A 19,530-nucleotide genomic window follows, 5' to 3' on the forward strand; every position below is an offset into this window, starting at 1 on the left:
CACTTCCATCAGTGTCAGAACTATCAGATAGGAAGAGGAGAGTCCCAATTTTCCGGTTAGTGAGAGCTGACTTGCGACGAGGCATGGTGAACAAGGGTAACTGAGCCGGCGTTCCCACAATGCTATGCGGGCGCCTAGATTTTTTGTTTATGGCGCACACCCACCACGCAGACCCGTTCTCTCACATGTAGGCCTATGAGCGTTTTCGCGCTAAATTTGACGGCGATAGAATTTTGGCGTAGATCTACGGTTTGGACACTCAACGTGAAGCCGTAGATCTACGGGACGGACCCTGAAAGGGTTAAGAGTGTAGTTGGTCTTGAAGATGCCATATTAATAATGATAATAACACAAGAATAATCACTGAGGCGCATTAAATGTGTATAAAACGTTGATGTAGACATTTTGGTTAATCCATCTATGATTTCTTTTTCAAAATTATTTAATAAACATGCTGCATAACATATGAACATATAAATTAACAAATATGAGATGTTTTTCTGGTCGCCTTGACAGAGTGAACAAAAACCATTTGTGTCCAGGCTGGTAACAAGAACAACAACGTTTGTTTACATAACTGGTGAAGCTTCTACTCTCATTCTCTCTCATGTTTATTCATTTAATCTTGTTTACTCACCTCTCACTCTACATTAAGACTACAGATATTTTAAGGTAAGTAATGAGATGACACGATTATTATATTATAGTTTAATAATAATATTATTATTAATATTAGTACATATTAGTCGCATATTAGTCACCCTGCCTCGTTGGGAGACGGGCGACTTGTTAAAAAAAAAAATGTATTATTGTAATAATAATAATAATAATAATAATAATTATTGATATTATTATTAATTTAGGGCACTGGAGCACAGATCCACTGTATAGCACTTTGTCTGGATTTTTTGGGTTATTCTAGGTAATTTATACTATGTATAACTTCACTTACGTGTACCTGTGAGAGAGAGAGAGATAGAGATACAGAGAGAGAGACAGCCACATTCAGTCAGCCACCCACTCACCCACCCGGACAGCCAGCCAGCCAGCCAGCCAGCTATGTATTACACATGTTCCAGAGTTATTTCTCTTTACTTAGGGTATAGGTTAAGGGTATAGGTTATACTACATTCTGGCAGGATGACACTACCAGTGGTATTCTCCCATTCCTCTGTGTTGACAATACATAAAGATAACAGTAACATATGATACTGTATGCGATGTAAAATTTACAATACAGTTCACTACCATGTATACATTATATACAGTACATAAATAATTAAAATATAACAATAGAAGTAAATTATGGTAAAAAATGAAATAATGATTGTACATTACATTACAGTACTATGTAGGTAGTTTATATAGGAAAGGTTTGACATTATGTCCTACCCAGTATGTTGGCAATTTTCAAAGGTTCAACTTACGTCCATTTTTACTTACAACCGGTTGGTCGCAACCAAGCTTGGTCGTAAGTCGGATGGTACCTGTATACTTATGTATACCTGTACCTAAATAAACTTACACACTGTGCTGGCATGCAGGTACACATTAAAATCAGTAAGAGTGTCTTATGTGTCAAGATGCCATATTAGTAATGATAATACAGTGGAGGGGTGTTAATGTTGCAGTTTAAAAACTGTAGTGTAAAGCACCCTTCTGGCAAGACAGTGATGGAGTGAATGATGGTGAAAGTTTTTCTTTTTTGGGCCACCCTGCCTTGGTGGGAATCGGCCAGTGTGATAAAAAAAAAAAAATACAGTGGTCCGTCGTTTATCATCGCTAATCCGTTCCTGGAAGTGCGACAATTATCGAAAAAGACGATTTTCAAATCAATTTTCCCCATAAGAAATAATGTAAATAAAATTAATCCGTTCCTGACACCCAGAAGTATTAAAACAAAAAAATATTTTACATGAAATATAGATGTAGTACATAAACAATACAATGGGACGTGATGAATGAAACATTAACAGCATAACGCTTACCTTTATTGGTGATTCTTCTTAGTGTATGCGAGACTGGAGGAGGAGAGAGATTGGATTACTGTTTGGAAGGGGAATCCCCTTCCGTCAACACCTCAGGTACCAATTGCTTTTCTGGGGTTACTTCTCTTCTCTGTTTCTTAATGTCACTAGGACCAGCTTGAGAGTCACTGGAGTCCTGTCTCGCCAAAAAAAGTGTCCAGAGAGCTCTGTTTCTGGCGTCTCTTTAAAACTTCCCTAAAATGGGCCAAGACTCTCACTGTACAAGTTGCCAATATGGCTTGCAACATCCTTCTCAGGGTGATGTTTCTCCATAAATCTTTCCATCCTACCCCACATTTCAAAAATCTCTTTAATTTCTGAAGAAAGCACCTTCTTCCATCTTTCTCCCTCCTCCTTCCTCCTTCCTCCTTCCTCCTCCTCCTCGTTTATCCACACCAATAATAACTTCTCAACCTCTTTGAGTACTGGTGATCTCATTTTTGTCAGCATATTTACCCCCTTTGCAACAACAGCTTCCTTGATTTCCTTTTTCTTGGCCACGATGGAAGATATGGTTGTACGTGATTTGTTATACATCCTGGCCAGTTCGGCCACACATATGCCACTTTCATATTGTTCTATGATGTTTTTCTTAAATTCAATCATATTTCTCACCTTCTTTATCAAAGGCTTGGCACTAGGAGCTTTCTTTGGAGCCATGGTAGCTTATTTAGCACTTGCAAGCCCTAAAATGAATGGAATATTATGAAATATTTCGTATGAACACGTGAGGGGACTGTTGCTCACGGGTAAACAATGGCTCACTGGCTGGGAAGGGAGGCCGAGGTGGCTCTGAGCCGTGAGTACGCGTCCAGGACGATCGCCGATTAGCAATTCAACCGACCATTTGCGAGCCAATGTTTGGACTAAAATAACGCGACAATTTTCGAAAGGGACGACTGTCGAGCCCGACTATTATCGAGGGACCACTGTACTCGATAATAATCATCGAGTCTTATTAAATGTCGTATATTACGTTAATATACACATTTTCATTAATCCATCTTTTTTTTTTTTTTTTCAAAATTGTATAATAAACATGATTCATAACATATAAAGATGATAAATACACTCCACAGAGGAATAAATAAACATAAATATGAGATGTGGGAGCCAGACAACTTATACAAGTGACGCCATATTAGTAATGATAATAATAATAATCACCGAGTCTCATTAAATGTCATATATTACGTTAATATACACATTTTTATTAATCCAGCTATGATATTTTTTCAAAATTATATAATAAACACAATACATAACATATAAAAATGATAAATACACCCCACAGTAGAATAAATAAACATAAATATGAGATGTGGGAGCCAGACAACTTGTACAAGTGACGGCAAGAAAAACGTTTTCTCTAGTCCAACATAAGAGAAAATGTCTTACTGGGGGTAACTGTAGAAAATTATTCCTTTCGTATGCCTTCACACAGAGCGCCATTTCTTCTAAAAATTGGTGTTATATGAGAATGGGAGTGTTCCTCTTTATTCTACCGTATCAATGTAGAGACAACTTGTACACAATGTAACTTGTACACAAACCAGATGTGTACACTTTGTTTGTTTACATAACTCACATTCGCCTGGTTTGTTTACATAACTCCATGAGTGACCTCTCTCATGCACTCATTCTCTTTCTCTCATTTATTTGTTTTATCTCGTTTACTCGCCTCTTACCCTACATTAAGTCTACAAATATTTTAAGGTAAGTCATGAGTGAACTGTATATGCATATGTATATGCATTTTATCGCTCTGGGATGCTTAACCCTTTGACTGTCGCAGCCGTATATATACGTTTTACGAGGTACCGTGTTTGACGTATATATACTCATAAATTCTAGCGGCTTCAAATCAAGCAGGAGAAAGCTGGTAGGCCCACATGTGAGTGAATGGGTCTGTGTGGTCAGTGTGCACCACATAAAAAAAATCCTGGAGCACGTCGTGCATAATGAGAAAAAAAAAACTCCGACCATTTTTTTTAATTAAAATGCCGACTTTGTGGTCTATTTTCGAAAGTATTTATGGTTGTATTCTCGTTTTCTTGGTCTCGTTTGATAGAATGGAAAACATATTATAGAAAAAGAGATGATTTTGATTGATTTTACTATAAAAAGAACCTGGAAATGGAGCTCAAAGTACGGGAAATGTTTGATTTTTGCCGATGTTCGAAAGTAAACAAATGATATCATTGTCCAATAAATGTCAAACTAGCCATTCTGATATGCAGTCATGAATGGGTTGATGTTATTTATACAATTATTACAGTATTGGAATACTCTGCATAATAGTAAATCTTCTATTTTTTGTTTGAATAAAAATTCAAAATAGAAAGCAAGAGTAATATCAGAGAGGCCTGGAGACATGACTGATGAACAAAGAAAATGTTATTTTAGAGCCAGGAATGTCTGCATTGTTCATTCTGGACCTTACTTTGAAATTGTCATATTTTTTAATTTTCGTGAAATTGGCCAAATTGCAAATTTCTGACCACGTTATTGGGTAGTTGAAATTGGTAAATGGGCAGTTTCTTGTACTCAATCGATAGAAAGAACCGAGTTCTAAAGAAATAGCTATGAGTTTGGTTGACTGGAACAATGGAATTAGCCGAAAATAGGGCTCAAAGTGGGCGAAATCGCTGATTTGTAAATATCGCCAAGGTCGCTAACTTCGCGAAAACGTAATTCCGTCAGTTTTCCATCAAATTTCGTTTTTTTGGTGTCATTACAATCGGGAAAAGATTCTCTATCATTTCATAAGAAAAAATAATATATTTTTTTTTTTTTAAATTTTGCGACACCAGGAGACACCTCAGGATTGGGGGTTGCGACAGTCAAGGGGTTAAATGCTAAACAGTATTATGTGTGGGTGGGTTGGCCTGGTATGGTAGCCCGGCTGACTACCATACATACTACACTTGATTTCTTACAATAAATACTACTTGTCTCACCCTAGATTAAGACTACAAATATTTTAAGGTAAGTAATGAGTGTACTATATGTGTATTTTACTTTTTGTTTTTTAATGCCTAGTTCTACTGCTAACCCCAATGGAAATTAGTCACACTGTCTGATGTTTTTTGGGTTATCCTAGGTACTTTACACATATGCTGCTATGTATGATAATCTATATAACTACATTTGTGTATATCTGAATAAACTTACTAACATAATATATGTTAGTGTAAACTTGTTATCTAGTATTTGTATGCATTTATAAGTGGAGAAAAGAGGTGTTCCACTTTACGGCGATTTCCGCTTTACGGCGGTAGCCTGGAACCTAACCTGCCGTATAAGTGGAGCCCTACTGTACATAAACACTGACACTGACTTCTCAAGTGAAACATCAAGAAACACAGACAAATCAAATGAAATTTATTTTCAAAATGTACATAATTGTTACAAAATTATGTGATATTTCTTATACAGCTTCTCCTCAGCGACTTACTCGTTTACTGACGCCTCAGACTTATGACGAGCTCTCTGACCAGTGTTTATACCTAAATAATGTATATTAGAGCCGATTTCCTCAATTCTGTTTATTACAGTATATGGTACATTACTGTATAAACATTTAAAAATATACCAAAAATGTTATAAATTGTGTAAAGGTGAGATTTAAACAATATCAAAGATGGCTGACACAAATACACTTTCATTATAGTATGCTCCTTGTTTAACGGCGAATTCGTTTACTGACGGGGTCTTAGGAACCTAACTCTGCCGTTAAGTGAGGAGAGGCTGTACTGTATTTTGTAAGTCCCCTGACCATGCAGAGTATTTCAGGCATACTGAAATTAGAACTTAGTTACTTAGCATTGTATTATTTGAAGTTGAATGGTAACATATATCTCATACATTGCCAGTCTAGGATATTGTGATCCTGAACCCCAGTCTTGGACAAGGTCATCTAGTTGGATAGGAAATTTCCAACTGTGGTGGTTTTATATGAATGTTTGCTGCTGGAGGCAATATATTTCATTTTTCTGTGTCTCTTAAAATGTTCTTGTACTCAGATTTTCTCTACTAATCAGAGTGATGATCACATGATGAAACTTACTCATCTGAGACTGTCTTGAGAGTGATGATAACATGATAAAACTGGTCTGAGACTGTGTCGTGAGAGATAATTATTATATTAAGAGACTAGATAAGTTCTTGTAATTAGAATCAAATTAACTATATTGTGATTACATTGTAAGCCTGCAAGCTGCTTGCAGCACAGCCTATGTGATCAGGCAGTTAAGTCTGGCTTCACGCTAGGCTGTGATTGTAGAAGAATTCACATTAACGTCTTACTAAATATGAATATATTTTGGGTTTTTCTTTCTTTTCTGGGTCACCCTGCCTCAGTAGGAAATGGCAAGTACGTGAGTGGATGTGTATCAGTGATATTGAGTACTGACAAGATGATGAATTAGACACATGTGCAACATCTGGGCATCTTTACTTGTAGATATTTCACCATCCAGTGAGTTTATCACTACGATCCATGAACATAATAAGGTAAAGACTAAAAATCTATACAGTAGACAGTGAAAGATGAGGTAATTAGTCCTTCAGCCTAGGATGGGTGGACAAACTGCTGCCCGCCAAAGGTTTTCATGCTGCCCGCCAAGATCAAGTAATATACTCATGTGTATGCAGCTGAATGAGTGAAGCTTTGTTCATTTTCCTCTGTTGAAAACATGAGCTGTTACACAAGCATGAGTCAGTGGTGGAATACCACGATATACAACTTGTCAGGCGCATCATCATCATGGAATCTTAACACAGAGGACATCACCACAATCTACTTGCTAACTCCCGGCCCAAGTCCCACTAGGGAGTTCCACCTACCAGTGACAGTGCATTTGTCTGTTGCACCTCATCTGACTTCAGTATATAAACACTGATCTTCCTGCCTGTGCTTCAGATTCTTCAAGGCTACAGTGCTCATCACTTGCTCGTAAGCTGAGGGACTGATTACCTCATTCCACTGTCTTCTGTATTTGTTTCTATAGTCTTCATATTATGTCCATGTATTGTAGTGATGGTCACTGGATGGTAAAACGTCTACAAGCAAAAATACTCAGATGTTGGACATGTGTCTTATTCATTACGAGTGGATGTGACTTGGACTTGCCTAGCATGGGCCAGTAGGCCTGCAGCAGTGCTCCTTTCTTCTTATAAGTGGGTGTAACTTGGACCTGCCTAGCATGGGCCAGTAGGCCTGCAGCAGTGCTCCTTCCTTCTTGTGTTCGTAAACTGTAGAATTGAATATTGATTGTATTGCAAATTAGAAGAGAAGGAAGTTTAGTATGAGTTAACTTGCAGGTAGCTGAGGTCATGGTGGAGCTCAACACACTACAAAATGGTGAAGAAGTAGAAGAATGGCACCCATTGACTGGCATCACTCCAGTGGGAGACTGGGGTGCCGTCAGGCTACGATACAGGTGAGTGTACCATTAACAACAGTGAGACTGGGGTGCCATCAGGCTATGATACAGGTGAGTGTACCATTAACAACAGTAGGAGACTAGGGTGCCATCAGGCTACGATACAGATGAGTGTACCATTAACAACAGTGAGACTGGGGTGCCGTCAGGCTACGATACAGGTGAGTGTACCATTAACAACAGTGAGACTGGGGTGCCGTCAGGCTACGATACAGGTGAGGGGTGCCATCAGGCTACGATACAGGTGAGTGTACCATTAACAACAGTGAGACTGGGGTGCCGTCAGGCTACGATACAGGTGAGTGTACCATTAACAACAGTGAGACTGGGGTGCCGTCAGGCTACGATACAAGTGAGTGTGTGGGCTAGAGTGATGAGACTTACACAGAAAACACAGGGAAGAATGCAGGACTTCTGTGGAAAGGAGAGAGATGAGAGAATGGCAAGGAAGATTATGAGCAAGGTGACTCAAGAAATCGTAATGACACGATTGCAAACAAACCATACCCCCGGCCGGGATTGAACCCGCGGTCATAGAGTCTCAAAACTCCAGCCCGTCGCGTTAGCCACTAGACCAGCTAGCCACAATAAGATTCATCCAACTAGGTATATTTCTACACCATAGGAAAGTTAGCACAGGCACCTCTGTGACCACAAATGCAAGTTTTTACAGACGAATCTCCAGCTAGCGTGGCTGTGAATCTTATTGTGGCTAGCTGGTCTAGTGGCTAACGCGACGGGCTGGAGTTTTGAGACTCTATGACCGCGGGTTCAATCCCGGCCAGGGGTATAGTTTGTTTGCAATCGTGTCATTACGATTTCTTGAGTCATGTTGACGGCAGTGAAGGGACATGAGCTAGAGTTCGTCACGGCCACGCTAGCTGGAGATTCATCTGTAAAAACTTGCTTTTGTGGTCACAGAGGTGCCTGTGCTAACTTTCCTATGGTGTAGAAATATACCTAGTTGGATGAATCACTAGCTAATGCCAACTACCTCCAATACTCTATACTTCTTTCTTACTGCTATTAATTGCTCATAATTTTAAATTACAAGTCAAATCTTACTCCAAATTAATAATATTCATTATTCTTACCTGTCCATTTAATTTTGTTTATCACTACTTGTTTTTTAGTCACTTTTCATTGTGTATGCAATTAGTGTATATTCCAATTACTTTTTTGCAAGTACCAAAACTATCTTTTGCTAGCTAGTACCAACTACCTCATTTTTTTTACTTTTTATTGTGCAATAAACTGCTCAATTTATTTAATATTACAAATCAGATCTTGCTCCTAAACCAATATTATTTCATAGTGACCATCTGTCCATTTAACTTTGTTTACCATTACTTAATTTTAGTCCCTTATATATTTTCTCCTTTATTTTAGCTTTATATAACTACCCTAGTTTATATATTCACAATTGTTAAAATAATCAAGGTGCTATTCTCAGGTGCTAAAGTAGAATAAGTTCACAATTTTGCCATTATATTCCAGAGCTCATTTATTTGATTACCACTTTATTGTTCACCACAACTTATATTAGTCCCTTTTATATTATAATTTTATACTATAATTCTAACTTTAAAGAATTACCTTTATAGTACTACCTACTATCATATTCCCAAGCTCCATTATTTGATCATCACTTTATTTGTATTAGTCCCTTTTATATTGTCTCCTTTATTTTAGCTTAAAAAAAAAAAAAACTACCTTAGCTCATTATTTTACATTTGTTAAATAATTCAGGTGCTATTTTTTAGCTTAAGACTATTTACTTTGTTTTATACTTAATTCTAACTATATATTCACTACAAATCTTATGATTACGAGCATTGATCCTGATACCAACCTCTTATTTAATGACTTAAATGAATCAAACAGTTACTGTAATTACTACACTGCAGAACAATCAAAGGCACTTCTCAGAGCCAACAACAACATAACTATCTTTAACTACAATATCAGATCTTTAAGCAAGCATTACGATGACCTCATAGCATTACTAAATTCCTTACATGCCAATATGTCCATCATTACACTAACTGAAACCTGGCTAAAGCCTGATAGTACAGATGTCTATGCCATTCCTGGTTACACAGCCATACACAACTGTAGGCCAGACCAACAAGGGGGTGGCACAGCCATATACTACTCAGACCAACTAGAATGTATCACTAATACTTGCACAAGGGATGAACATGGGGAATATATAATAGCCAAATTCAAATCCAAATACCTACAAAAACCTCTCACATTGATAAACATCTACAGAGTTCCACAGTCAAACATTAGCCAATTTAGTCAAAACCTAGGAAGTATGATAACTGATGCACGCATGAACAAAGATCACTTACTACTCTCAGGTGACTTCAATATAAATCTCCTGCAAGACCAGGACCCACATGTTACTGAATTCACAAACACAATGAGTAACTGTATGTTGCTACCAACAGTAACAAAACCTACAAGAGTTACAGAGACTAGTGTTTCCCTACTTGACCACATCTGGACCAACACCATATCCCCTTTAAAATCAGGCATAATTACAGATAATACGACAGACCACTACCCTACTTTCCTCATAACAACTCTTGGTAAACTACCCCAAGACACTACTAAAGTCACCTTCAGACTTCACAATGAGGCAGCCATTAATAACTTCACAACAGCAGTAGCAAACATTGACCCAATACCCAATACCTCTATAACAAGCACTGCCCTAAAAAAACTAAACAGATGACAGCTAAGAGACTGAACAGTCCCTGGCTAACACCCAGCATTCTCAAATCCATAAATACAAAACACCAATATGAAAAACAGTACAGAATGGGTCACATAACCAGAGACCAAACAAAACGTTACTCGTCAGTCCTAACCAGCCTGATAAGAAGGGCAAAAAAATTGTATTATGAGAACAGATTATCCAACTTACGAGGTGATATAAAAAAGACCTGGAAAACCCTATCAGAAATTCTGGGAACAAAAAAGATATCACGAAATAGCGAAATAAAATTAGCAAAATCAGATGAACCCCAACTCCCACCAACAGAAACAGCAAACAGACTCAATCATTTCTTCTCCACTATAGGACAAAACCTTGCCAATAAAATCCCAAGCTCAGATACCCCACCAAATGACTACCTCACCGGCAACTACCCGAACACACTGTTCCTAGCTCCGACTAACCCATACGAAGTCTCCCTTATTATCAACGCACTAAAAAACAAGGCAGGAGATTTAAATACCTTACCACCCTTTATATACAAAAAAGTGTCACAAGTGCTATCACCAATCATTGCAACACTCTTTAACAAATCCATTGAATCCTCCACCTTTCCTACAGTACTCAAAATAGCAAGGGTCACCCCGATCCATAAAGGTTGGAGACCAAACAGAGTTGAATAACTATAGGCTAATATCCAACTTACACCCTCTCTCAAAAATCTTCGAAAAATTAATTCATAAACGAATCTACTCCTACCTTATCTCCCAAAACATACTCAACCCCTGCCAATTTGGATTCAGGCCTAATAAAAATACTAATGATGCTATTATACACATGCTAGAACATATATACACTGCAATAGAGAAAAAAGAAGTCCCACTGGGGATCTTCATTGACTTACATAAAGCTTTTGATACAGTTGACCATGACTTGCTCCATGTAAAATTGTCACACTATGGTATAAGAGAGCACTCCCTCAACTACCTCAAGTCATACCTCAGCAACAGAAGCCAATATGTGTACGCAAATGGGGCAAACTCTTCTGCACAACCAATTACAGTTGGTGTCCCACAGGGAAGTGTCCTTGGCCCTCTTCTCTTTGTCCTATACATAAATGACCTACCAAATGCTTCGCAATTACTCAAACCCACACTATTTGCAGATGACACTACATGCGTCTTCTCCCACCCGAGCCCAGTCACGCTAGCCAATACTGTAAATACCGAATTACAGAAAATATCTACCTGGATGAGGACTAACAAACTTAAACTAAACATTGACAAAAGCTACTTCATTCAGTTTGGTAACAGAGCTACAGATGTCCCTCTTAACATAATGATAAATGGATCACCTATCACAAAGCTAACAGAGGGAAAATTCTTAGGAATCCACCTTGATAATAGACTCAAATTTCATACACATATACAACAAATTTCTAAGAAAATTTCCAAGACTGTAGGCATACTATCGAAGATACGGTACTATGCTCCACAGTCAGCCCTCCTGGTCCTATATCACTCTCTTATTTACCCCTATCTCACCTATGGAATTTGTGCATGGGGCTCAACAACAATTAACCATCTCAGACCACTAATTACCCAACAAAAGGCTGCAGTTAGAATGATAACAAATTCTCACTACAGGCAGCACACTCCACCAATATTCAATACACTAAACCTACTCACCATACAAAACATCCATACTTATTACTGCACCTATTACATACATAGAACACTTAACTCTGATATTAACCCTCCCCTCAAACATCTCCTTGCCAACCTCAACAGAACACATGACCATAACACAAGGCACAGATCACTCTTTGATGTTCCTCGTGTCCATCTCACACTATGCAAAAACTCAATGCACATAAAAGGCCCTAAAATCTGGAATTCATTACCTGTAAATATAAAAGAAACACTACCTGTTTATAAATTCAAGTCTCTTCTCAAAGATCACTTACTCACCCAAAACCAAATAAATACTGAATAACTGAACCTTATAAATTGTATATCTTAAATGTTTCTCACAATTATATCACATAAATGTTAAACCTAAAACCCAATCTAACTTTATTATTTTTTAAATACACTACCTAACAGAATACTCCATACGACTGAATGTACAACAATGCATGCAACCATATGACCTGTCTTTGTAATACTCACTTGTGCTTTATAGTAATCTGTTTACATTAATGTTTTATCACTGATTTCATCATTGCTTAGTTAATCTCAAGTTAATTTTAAGCCAGCCCATAATGCTATGCATATAAGTGGCTTTGGCATGCTGCTCTTATCTGTATTTTTTTGTACCTCTGTATTTGTGCTCAAATTGTTAATAAATAAATAAATAAATAAAAAATCTTATTGTGGCTAGCTGGTCTAGTGGCTAACGTGACGGGCTGGAGTTTTGAGACTCTATGACCGCGGGTTCAATCCCGGCCGGGGGTATGGTTTGGTTAGCAAGGTGAGCATTGCTTGTAAACGCTGATGACACTTGTGTTTCAAGACATGGCTGGCTGCGGCTTTGGCACACAGATGCACGAACAAAGAACACTGAACACGTAGCTGGAGAATTGAGCATTATAATGTGGGAAAAACATAACTGAGCAAAAAAAAACAACTGTAGAAAATGGGACTTGAAGACAAAAGTGGGGTAAAACTGAATACTGTGCACACTTAATTGTACAACTTAATGGGACTTGATAAAAACACAAAGTGCTCACTTAGCAAAATTTTAAAATAAAACAAATTAATGACCAGACAAAAAAAAAAGTCACTGCATTGCTGGGGAAGTCATGGAAAATAGTTGATAGCAGAACATGCAGGCACTAATGATGAGGTCACACAGGCAGGCTGGCTGAGCCTAGAGTGGCAACTTGGCTTGAACAGGCCAGGTAGTAGGTTGGTAGACAGCAACCACCCAGGGAGGTACTACCGTCCTGCCAGATGACTGTGAAACAGAAACCTGTAACTGTTTTACATGATGGTAGGATTGCTGGTGCCTTTTTCTGTCTCATAAACACGCTAGATAACAGGTACATCTTGTTACTTCTACATATACTTAGTCCACACCACACATATACACACATGCATATATATGCATACACACATCTTGGTTTTTCTTTTATCTAAATAGCTCTTGTTCTTCTTTATTTCCTCTATTGTCCATGGGGAAGTGGAAAAGAATTTTTCCTCTGTAAGCCATGCGTGTCGTATGAGGTGACTAAAATGCCGGGAGCAATGGGCTAGTAACCCCTTCTCTTGTAAACATTTACTAAAAAAGAGAAGAAGAAAAACTTTATAAAACTGGGATGTTTGAATGTGCGTGGATGTAGTGCGGATGACAAGAAAGAGATGATTGCTGATGTTATGAATGAAAAGAAGTTGGATGTCCTGGCCTTTAGTGAAACAAAGCTGAAGGGGGTAGGGGAGTTTCGGTGGGAAGAAATAAATGAAATTAAGTCAGGAGTGTCTGAGAGAGTTAGAGCTAAGGAAGGGGTAGCAATAATGTTGAAGGATCAGTTATGGAGGGAGAAGAGGGAATATAAATGTGTAAATTCAAGGCTTATGTGGATTAAAATAATGGTTGGATGCGAAAAGTGGGTCATAATAAGCGTATATGCACCAGGAGAAGAGAGGAGTGTAGAGGAGACAGAGATATTTTGGGAGATGTTAAGCAAATGTATAGTAACCTTTGAACCAAGTGAGAGAGTAATTTTGGTAGGGGACCTCTATGCTAAAGTAGGAGAAACATTTAGAGAGGGTGTGGTAGGTAAGTTTCAGGTGCCAGGTATAAATGATTATGGGAACCCTTTGATTAAACTTTGTATAGAAAGGGGTTTAATTATAGGTAATACATATATTAAGAAAAAGAGGAAAAATAAGTATACAAGATATGATGTAGGGTGCAGTGACAGTAGCTTGTTGGACTATGTATTGGTAGATAAAAGACTGTCGAGTAGACTTCAGGATGTACAGTAGACCCTTAGGTAACGGCATTAATCCGTTCCAGAGAGCTTGCCTTTAACTAATTTTGCCTTTAGCTGAATTAATTTTCCCCATAAGAAGTCATGGAAATCCAATTAATCTGTTTCAGACAGCCAAAAATATTAGCAAAAAATATATTTTTTTAAAGATTAAATATAGATATACATACAGAAAACAGTGACAAATAAATATAAAGCATAAATAAAATGGATAAATGAGCATTTAACATCACACTTACCTTTACTGACTCTTGTTGGTGTATGGAAGACAGGTAGGAGGCGAGAGAGAGACGAGTTTATTATGCTTCAATATGACGCTAATATCATCTCTACAGCTTATTTATCTATCACAGTTCATCTAATATGATATAATAAACAATATTAATAACATAGAAACATGATATATACTCTAGAATGAATAAAATATGTCATAATATAATATAAGGGCCACTGAGAGAAGCTGTACATAGTGGTGGTGGTGGTGGTGGTGGTGGTGGAGGCAGAACCCACCACCACTATACCACCACTATTCACACTTTAACAGTGTGTGTTGGAATAGTTATAAAAATGCAGTATTAGAATGTGGGGCAGAAGTTTGTGGTTATAGAAGGGTGGGGGCAGGAGGAAAGAGGAGTGATTGGTGGAATGATGAAGTAAAGGTTGTGATAAAAGAGAAAAAGGTAGCTTTTGAGAGGTTTTTACAAAGCAGAAGTGTTATATGAAGAATAGAGTATATGGAGAGTAAAAGAAAGGTGAAGAGAGTGGTGAGAGAGTGAAAAAGGAGAGCAGATGATAGTGGGAGAGGCACTGTCAAGAAATTTTAATGAAAATAAGAAGAAATTTTGGAGTGAGTTAAACAAGTTCAGAAAGCCTAGGGAACGAATGGATTTATCAGTTAAAAACAGAGTAGGGGAGGTAGTAGATGGGGAGATGGAGGTATTGGGTAGATGGCGGGAATATTTTGAGGAACTTTTAAATGTCGACCAAGAAAGGGAGATGGTAATTTCATGCACTGGCCAGGGAGGTATACCATCTTGTAGGAGTGAAGAAGAGCAGGATGTGAGTGTGGGGGAGGTGCGTGGGGCATTACGTAGAATGAAAGGGGGTAAATCAGCTGGAACTGACGGGATCATGACAGAAATGTTAAAAGTAGGGGGGGGGGGATATAGTGTTGGAGTGGTTGGTATTTTTGTTTAATAAATGTATGAAAGAGGGGAAGGCAGAGAGCATGTATAGTCCCTAAATATAAAGGGAATGGGGACAAAAGAGATTGTAAAAATTATAGAGGAATAAGTTTACTGAGTATACCAGGAAAAGTATACAGTAGGGTTATTATTGAAAGAATTAGAGGTAAGACAGAATGTAGGATTGTGGATAAAGAAGGAGGTTTTAGAGTGGGTAGGGGATGTGTAGATCAAGTATTTACATTGAAGCATATATATTTTTTTTTTCAACAAGTCGGCCGTCTCCCACCGAGGCAGGGTGACTCAAAAAGAAAATCCCCAAAAAGAAAATACTTTCATCATCATTCAACACTTTCACCACACTCACACATCATCACTGTTTTTGCAGAGGTGCTCAGAATACAACAGTTTAGAAGCATACACATATAAAGATACACAACATATCCCTCCAAACTGCCAATATCCCAAACCCCTCCTTTAAAGTGCAGGCATTGTACTTCCCATTTCCAGGACTCAAGTCCGACTATATGAAAATAACCGGTTTCCCTGAATCCCTTCACTAAATATTACCCTGCTCACACTCCAACAGATCGTCAGGTCCCAAGTACCATTCATCTCCATTCACTCCTATCTAACACGCTCATGCAAGCTTGCTGGAAATCCAAGACCCTTGCCCACAAAACCTCCTTTACCCCTTCTCTCCAACCCTTTCGAGGACGACCCCTACCCCGCCTTCCTTCCCCTATAGATTTATATGCTTTCCATGTCATTCTACTTTGATCCATTCTCTCTAAATGACCAAACCACCTCAACAACCCCTCTTCTGCCCTCTGACTAATACTTTTATTAACTCCACACCTTTTCCTAATTTCCACACTCCGAATTTTCTGCATAATATTTACACCACACATTGCCCTTCAACAGGACATCTCCACTGCCTCCATCCGTCTCCTCGCTGCTGCATTTACCACCCAAGCTTCACACCCATATAAGAGTGTTGGTACTACTATACTTTCATACATTCCCTTCTTTGCCTCTATAGATAACGTTTTTTTACTCCACATAAACCTCAATGCACCACTCACCTTTTTTCCCTCATCAATTCTATGATTAACCTCATCCTTCATAAATCCATCCGCCGACACGTCAACTCCCAAGTATCTGAAAACATTCACTTCTTCCATACTCCTCCTCCCCAATTTGATATCCAATTTTTCTTTATCTAAATCATTTGATATCCTCATCACCTTACTCTTTCCTATGTTCACTTTCAACTTTCTACTTTTACACACATTCCCAAACTCATCCACTAACCTTTGCAATTTTTCTTTAGAATCTCCCATAAGCACAGTATCATCAGCAAAAAGTAACTGTGTCAATTCCCATTTTGAATTTGATTCCCCAAAATTTAATCCCACCCCTCTCCCGAACACCCTAGCATTTACTTCCTTGACAACCCCATCTATAAATATATTAAACAACCATGGTGACATTACACATCCCTGTCTAAGACCTACTTTTACTGGGAAGTAATCTCCCTCTCTTCTACACACCCTAACCTGAGCCTCACTATCCTCATAAAAACTCTTTACAGCTTTTAATAACTTACCACCTATTCCATATACTTGCAACATCTGCCACATTGCTCCTCTATCCACTCTATCATATGCCTTTTCTAAATCCATAAATGCAATAAAACCTTCCCTACCTTTATCTAAATACTGTTCACATATATGCTTCAATGTAAACACTTGATCTACACATCCCCTACCCACTCTGAAACCTCCTTGCTCATCCGCAATCCTACATTCTGTCTTACCTCTAATTCTTTCAATTATAACCCTACCGTACACTTTTCCTGGTATACTCAGTAAATTTATTCCTCTCTAATTTTTACAGTCTCTTTTGTCCCCTTTCCCTTTATATGAAGGGACTATACATGCTCTCCGCCAATCCCTAGGTACCTTCCCCTCTTTCGTACATTTATTAAACAAAAGTACCAACTACTATAACACTATATCCCCCCCTGCTTTTAACATTTCTGTCATGATCCCGTCAGTTCCAGCTGCTTTACCCCCTTTTATTCTATGTAATGCCTCAGGTACCTCCCCCACACTTACATTCTGCTCTTCTTCACTCCTAAAAGATGGTATACCTCTCTGACCAGTGCATGAAATTACTGCCTCTCTTCGTTCCTTAACATTTAAAAGTTCCTCAAAATATTCTCGCCATCTACCTAATACCTCCCTCTCCCCATCTACTAACTCCCCTACTCTGTTTTTAACTGCCAAATCCATACTTTCCCTAGGCTTTCTTAACTTGTTTAACTCACTCTAAAATTTTTTCTTATTTTCATTAAAATTTCTTGACAGTGCCTCTCCCACTCTATCATCTGCTCTCCTTTTGCACTCTCTCACCACTCTCTTTACCTTTCTTTTACTCTCCATATACTCTGCTCTTCTTATAACACTTCTGCTTTGTAAAAACCTCTCATAAGCTACCTTTTTCTCTTTTATCACACCCTTTACTTCATCATTCCACCAATTACTCCTCTTTCCACCTGCCCCCACCCTCCTATAACCACAAATTTCTGCCCCACATTCTAATACTGCATTTTTAAAACTATTCCAACCCTCTTCAACCCCCCCCCCACTACTCATCTTTGCACTAGCCCACCTTTCTGCCAATAGTATATACGTATAAAAATACACAATACAGTGGACCCCCGGTTAACGATATTTTTTCATTCCAGAAGTATGTTCAGGTGCCAGTACTGACCGAATTTGTTCCCATAAGGAATATTGTGAAGTAGATTAGTTAATTTCAGACCCCCAAACGTACACGTACAAACGCACTTACATAAATACACTTACGTAATTGGTCGCATTGGGAGGTGATCGTTAAGCGGGGGTCCACTGTATATCCCTCCAAACTGCCAATATCCCAAACCCCTCCTTTAGAGTGCAGGCATTGTACTTTCCATTTCCAGGACTCAAGTCCGGTTATATAAAATAACCGGTTTCCCTGAGTCCCTTCACTAAATATTACCCTGCTCACACTCCAACAGCTCGTCAGGTCCCAAATACCATTCGTCTCCATTCACTCCTATCTAACACGCTCACGCACGCTTGCTGGAAATCCAAACCCCTCGCCCACAACACCTCCTTTACCCCCCTCCCTTCAACCTTTTCAAGGACAACCCCTACCCCGCCTTCCTTCCCCTACAGATTTATACGCTCTCCATGTCATTCTACTTTGATCCATTCTCTCTAAATGACCAAACCACCTCAACCAACCCTCTTCAGCCCTCTGACTAATACTTTTATTAACTCCACACCTTCTCCTAATTTCCACACTCCGAATTTTCTGCATTTCACAGTAATTCATTGTGTTTGGTGCTTGTAGATTGAGTGCAACTGCTACATAATTAACCATGGGCCCAAAGAAACTTGCTAGTGCCATCCCTTTGGTAAAGAAATTGAGAAACACGATAGAATTTAAGAAAGAAATTGTAGCAAAATATGAGCAGTGTGCTGCAGTGGTTGAGGCAGTGGTATTTAATGACATACATGTTATTAAACCATAACATGTATGTATTTAGCACAATATTTTATGATGTTTTCATGTATTTTATGACTGTTCATGGTTCAACAAGTTAAGGAAGCAGTATTGTATTATATTTCCCTACAATATATTGGGGCACCAAACATTCGTGATTTTTCAACATTCGCGAGGCTCTTGATCCCCTAACCCTCGCGAATGTTGAGGGAGACCTGTATTATGAAATACACGTATTTCGTATGAACACGTGAGGGGAGTGTCACTCACTGGTAAACAATGGCACACTGTCTGGGAAGGGAGGCCGAGGCAGCTCAGAGCCTTGAGTACGTGTCCAGGACGAACAAAGATTTGCGAGTCGACCAACCATTTGCGAGCCAATGTTTGGACTAAAATAATGCTACGATTTCTGAAAAGGATGACTATTGAGCCCGACTGTTATCGAGAGACCACTGTATACTTATACCAATGCTCTTATGTGGGTGTGAATCATGAGTGGTGAATGTTGCTACAAGGAGAAGGCTGGAGGCAGCAGAGATGTCATATCTGAGGGCAATGTGCATTGTGAATGTAATGCAGAGAATCCGTAGTTTGA

General features: G+C 38.6%; 1 protein-coding gene across 1 annotated transcript in view; it reads left to right on the forward strand.

Annotated features, from left to right (window-relative positions):
* vap (RAS p21 protein activator vap) overlaps positions 1–19,530 on the forward strand; it is a 186,945-nt gene that overhangs the window by 46,182 nt on the left and 121,233 nt on the right. The window contains exon 3 of the mRNA XM_070098485.1: positions 7,353–7,471. Coding sequence (XP_069954586.1) covers positions 7,353–7,471 — 119 coding nt within the window. The remainder of the gene's footprint in view (positions 1–7,352; positions 7,472–19,530) is intronic.

The sequence above is a fragment of the Cherax quadricarinatus genome, chromosome 62, assembly GCF_038502225.1.
Source record: "Cherax quadricarinatus isolate ZL_2023a chromosome 62, ASM3850222v1, whole genome shotgun sequence".
NCBI lineage: Eukaryota > Metazoa > Arthropoda > Malacostraca > Decapoda > Parastacidae > Cherax > Cherax quadricarinatus.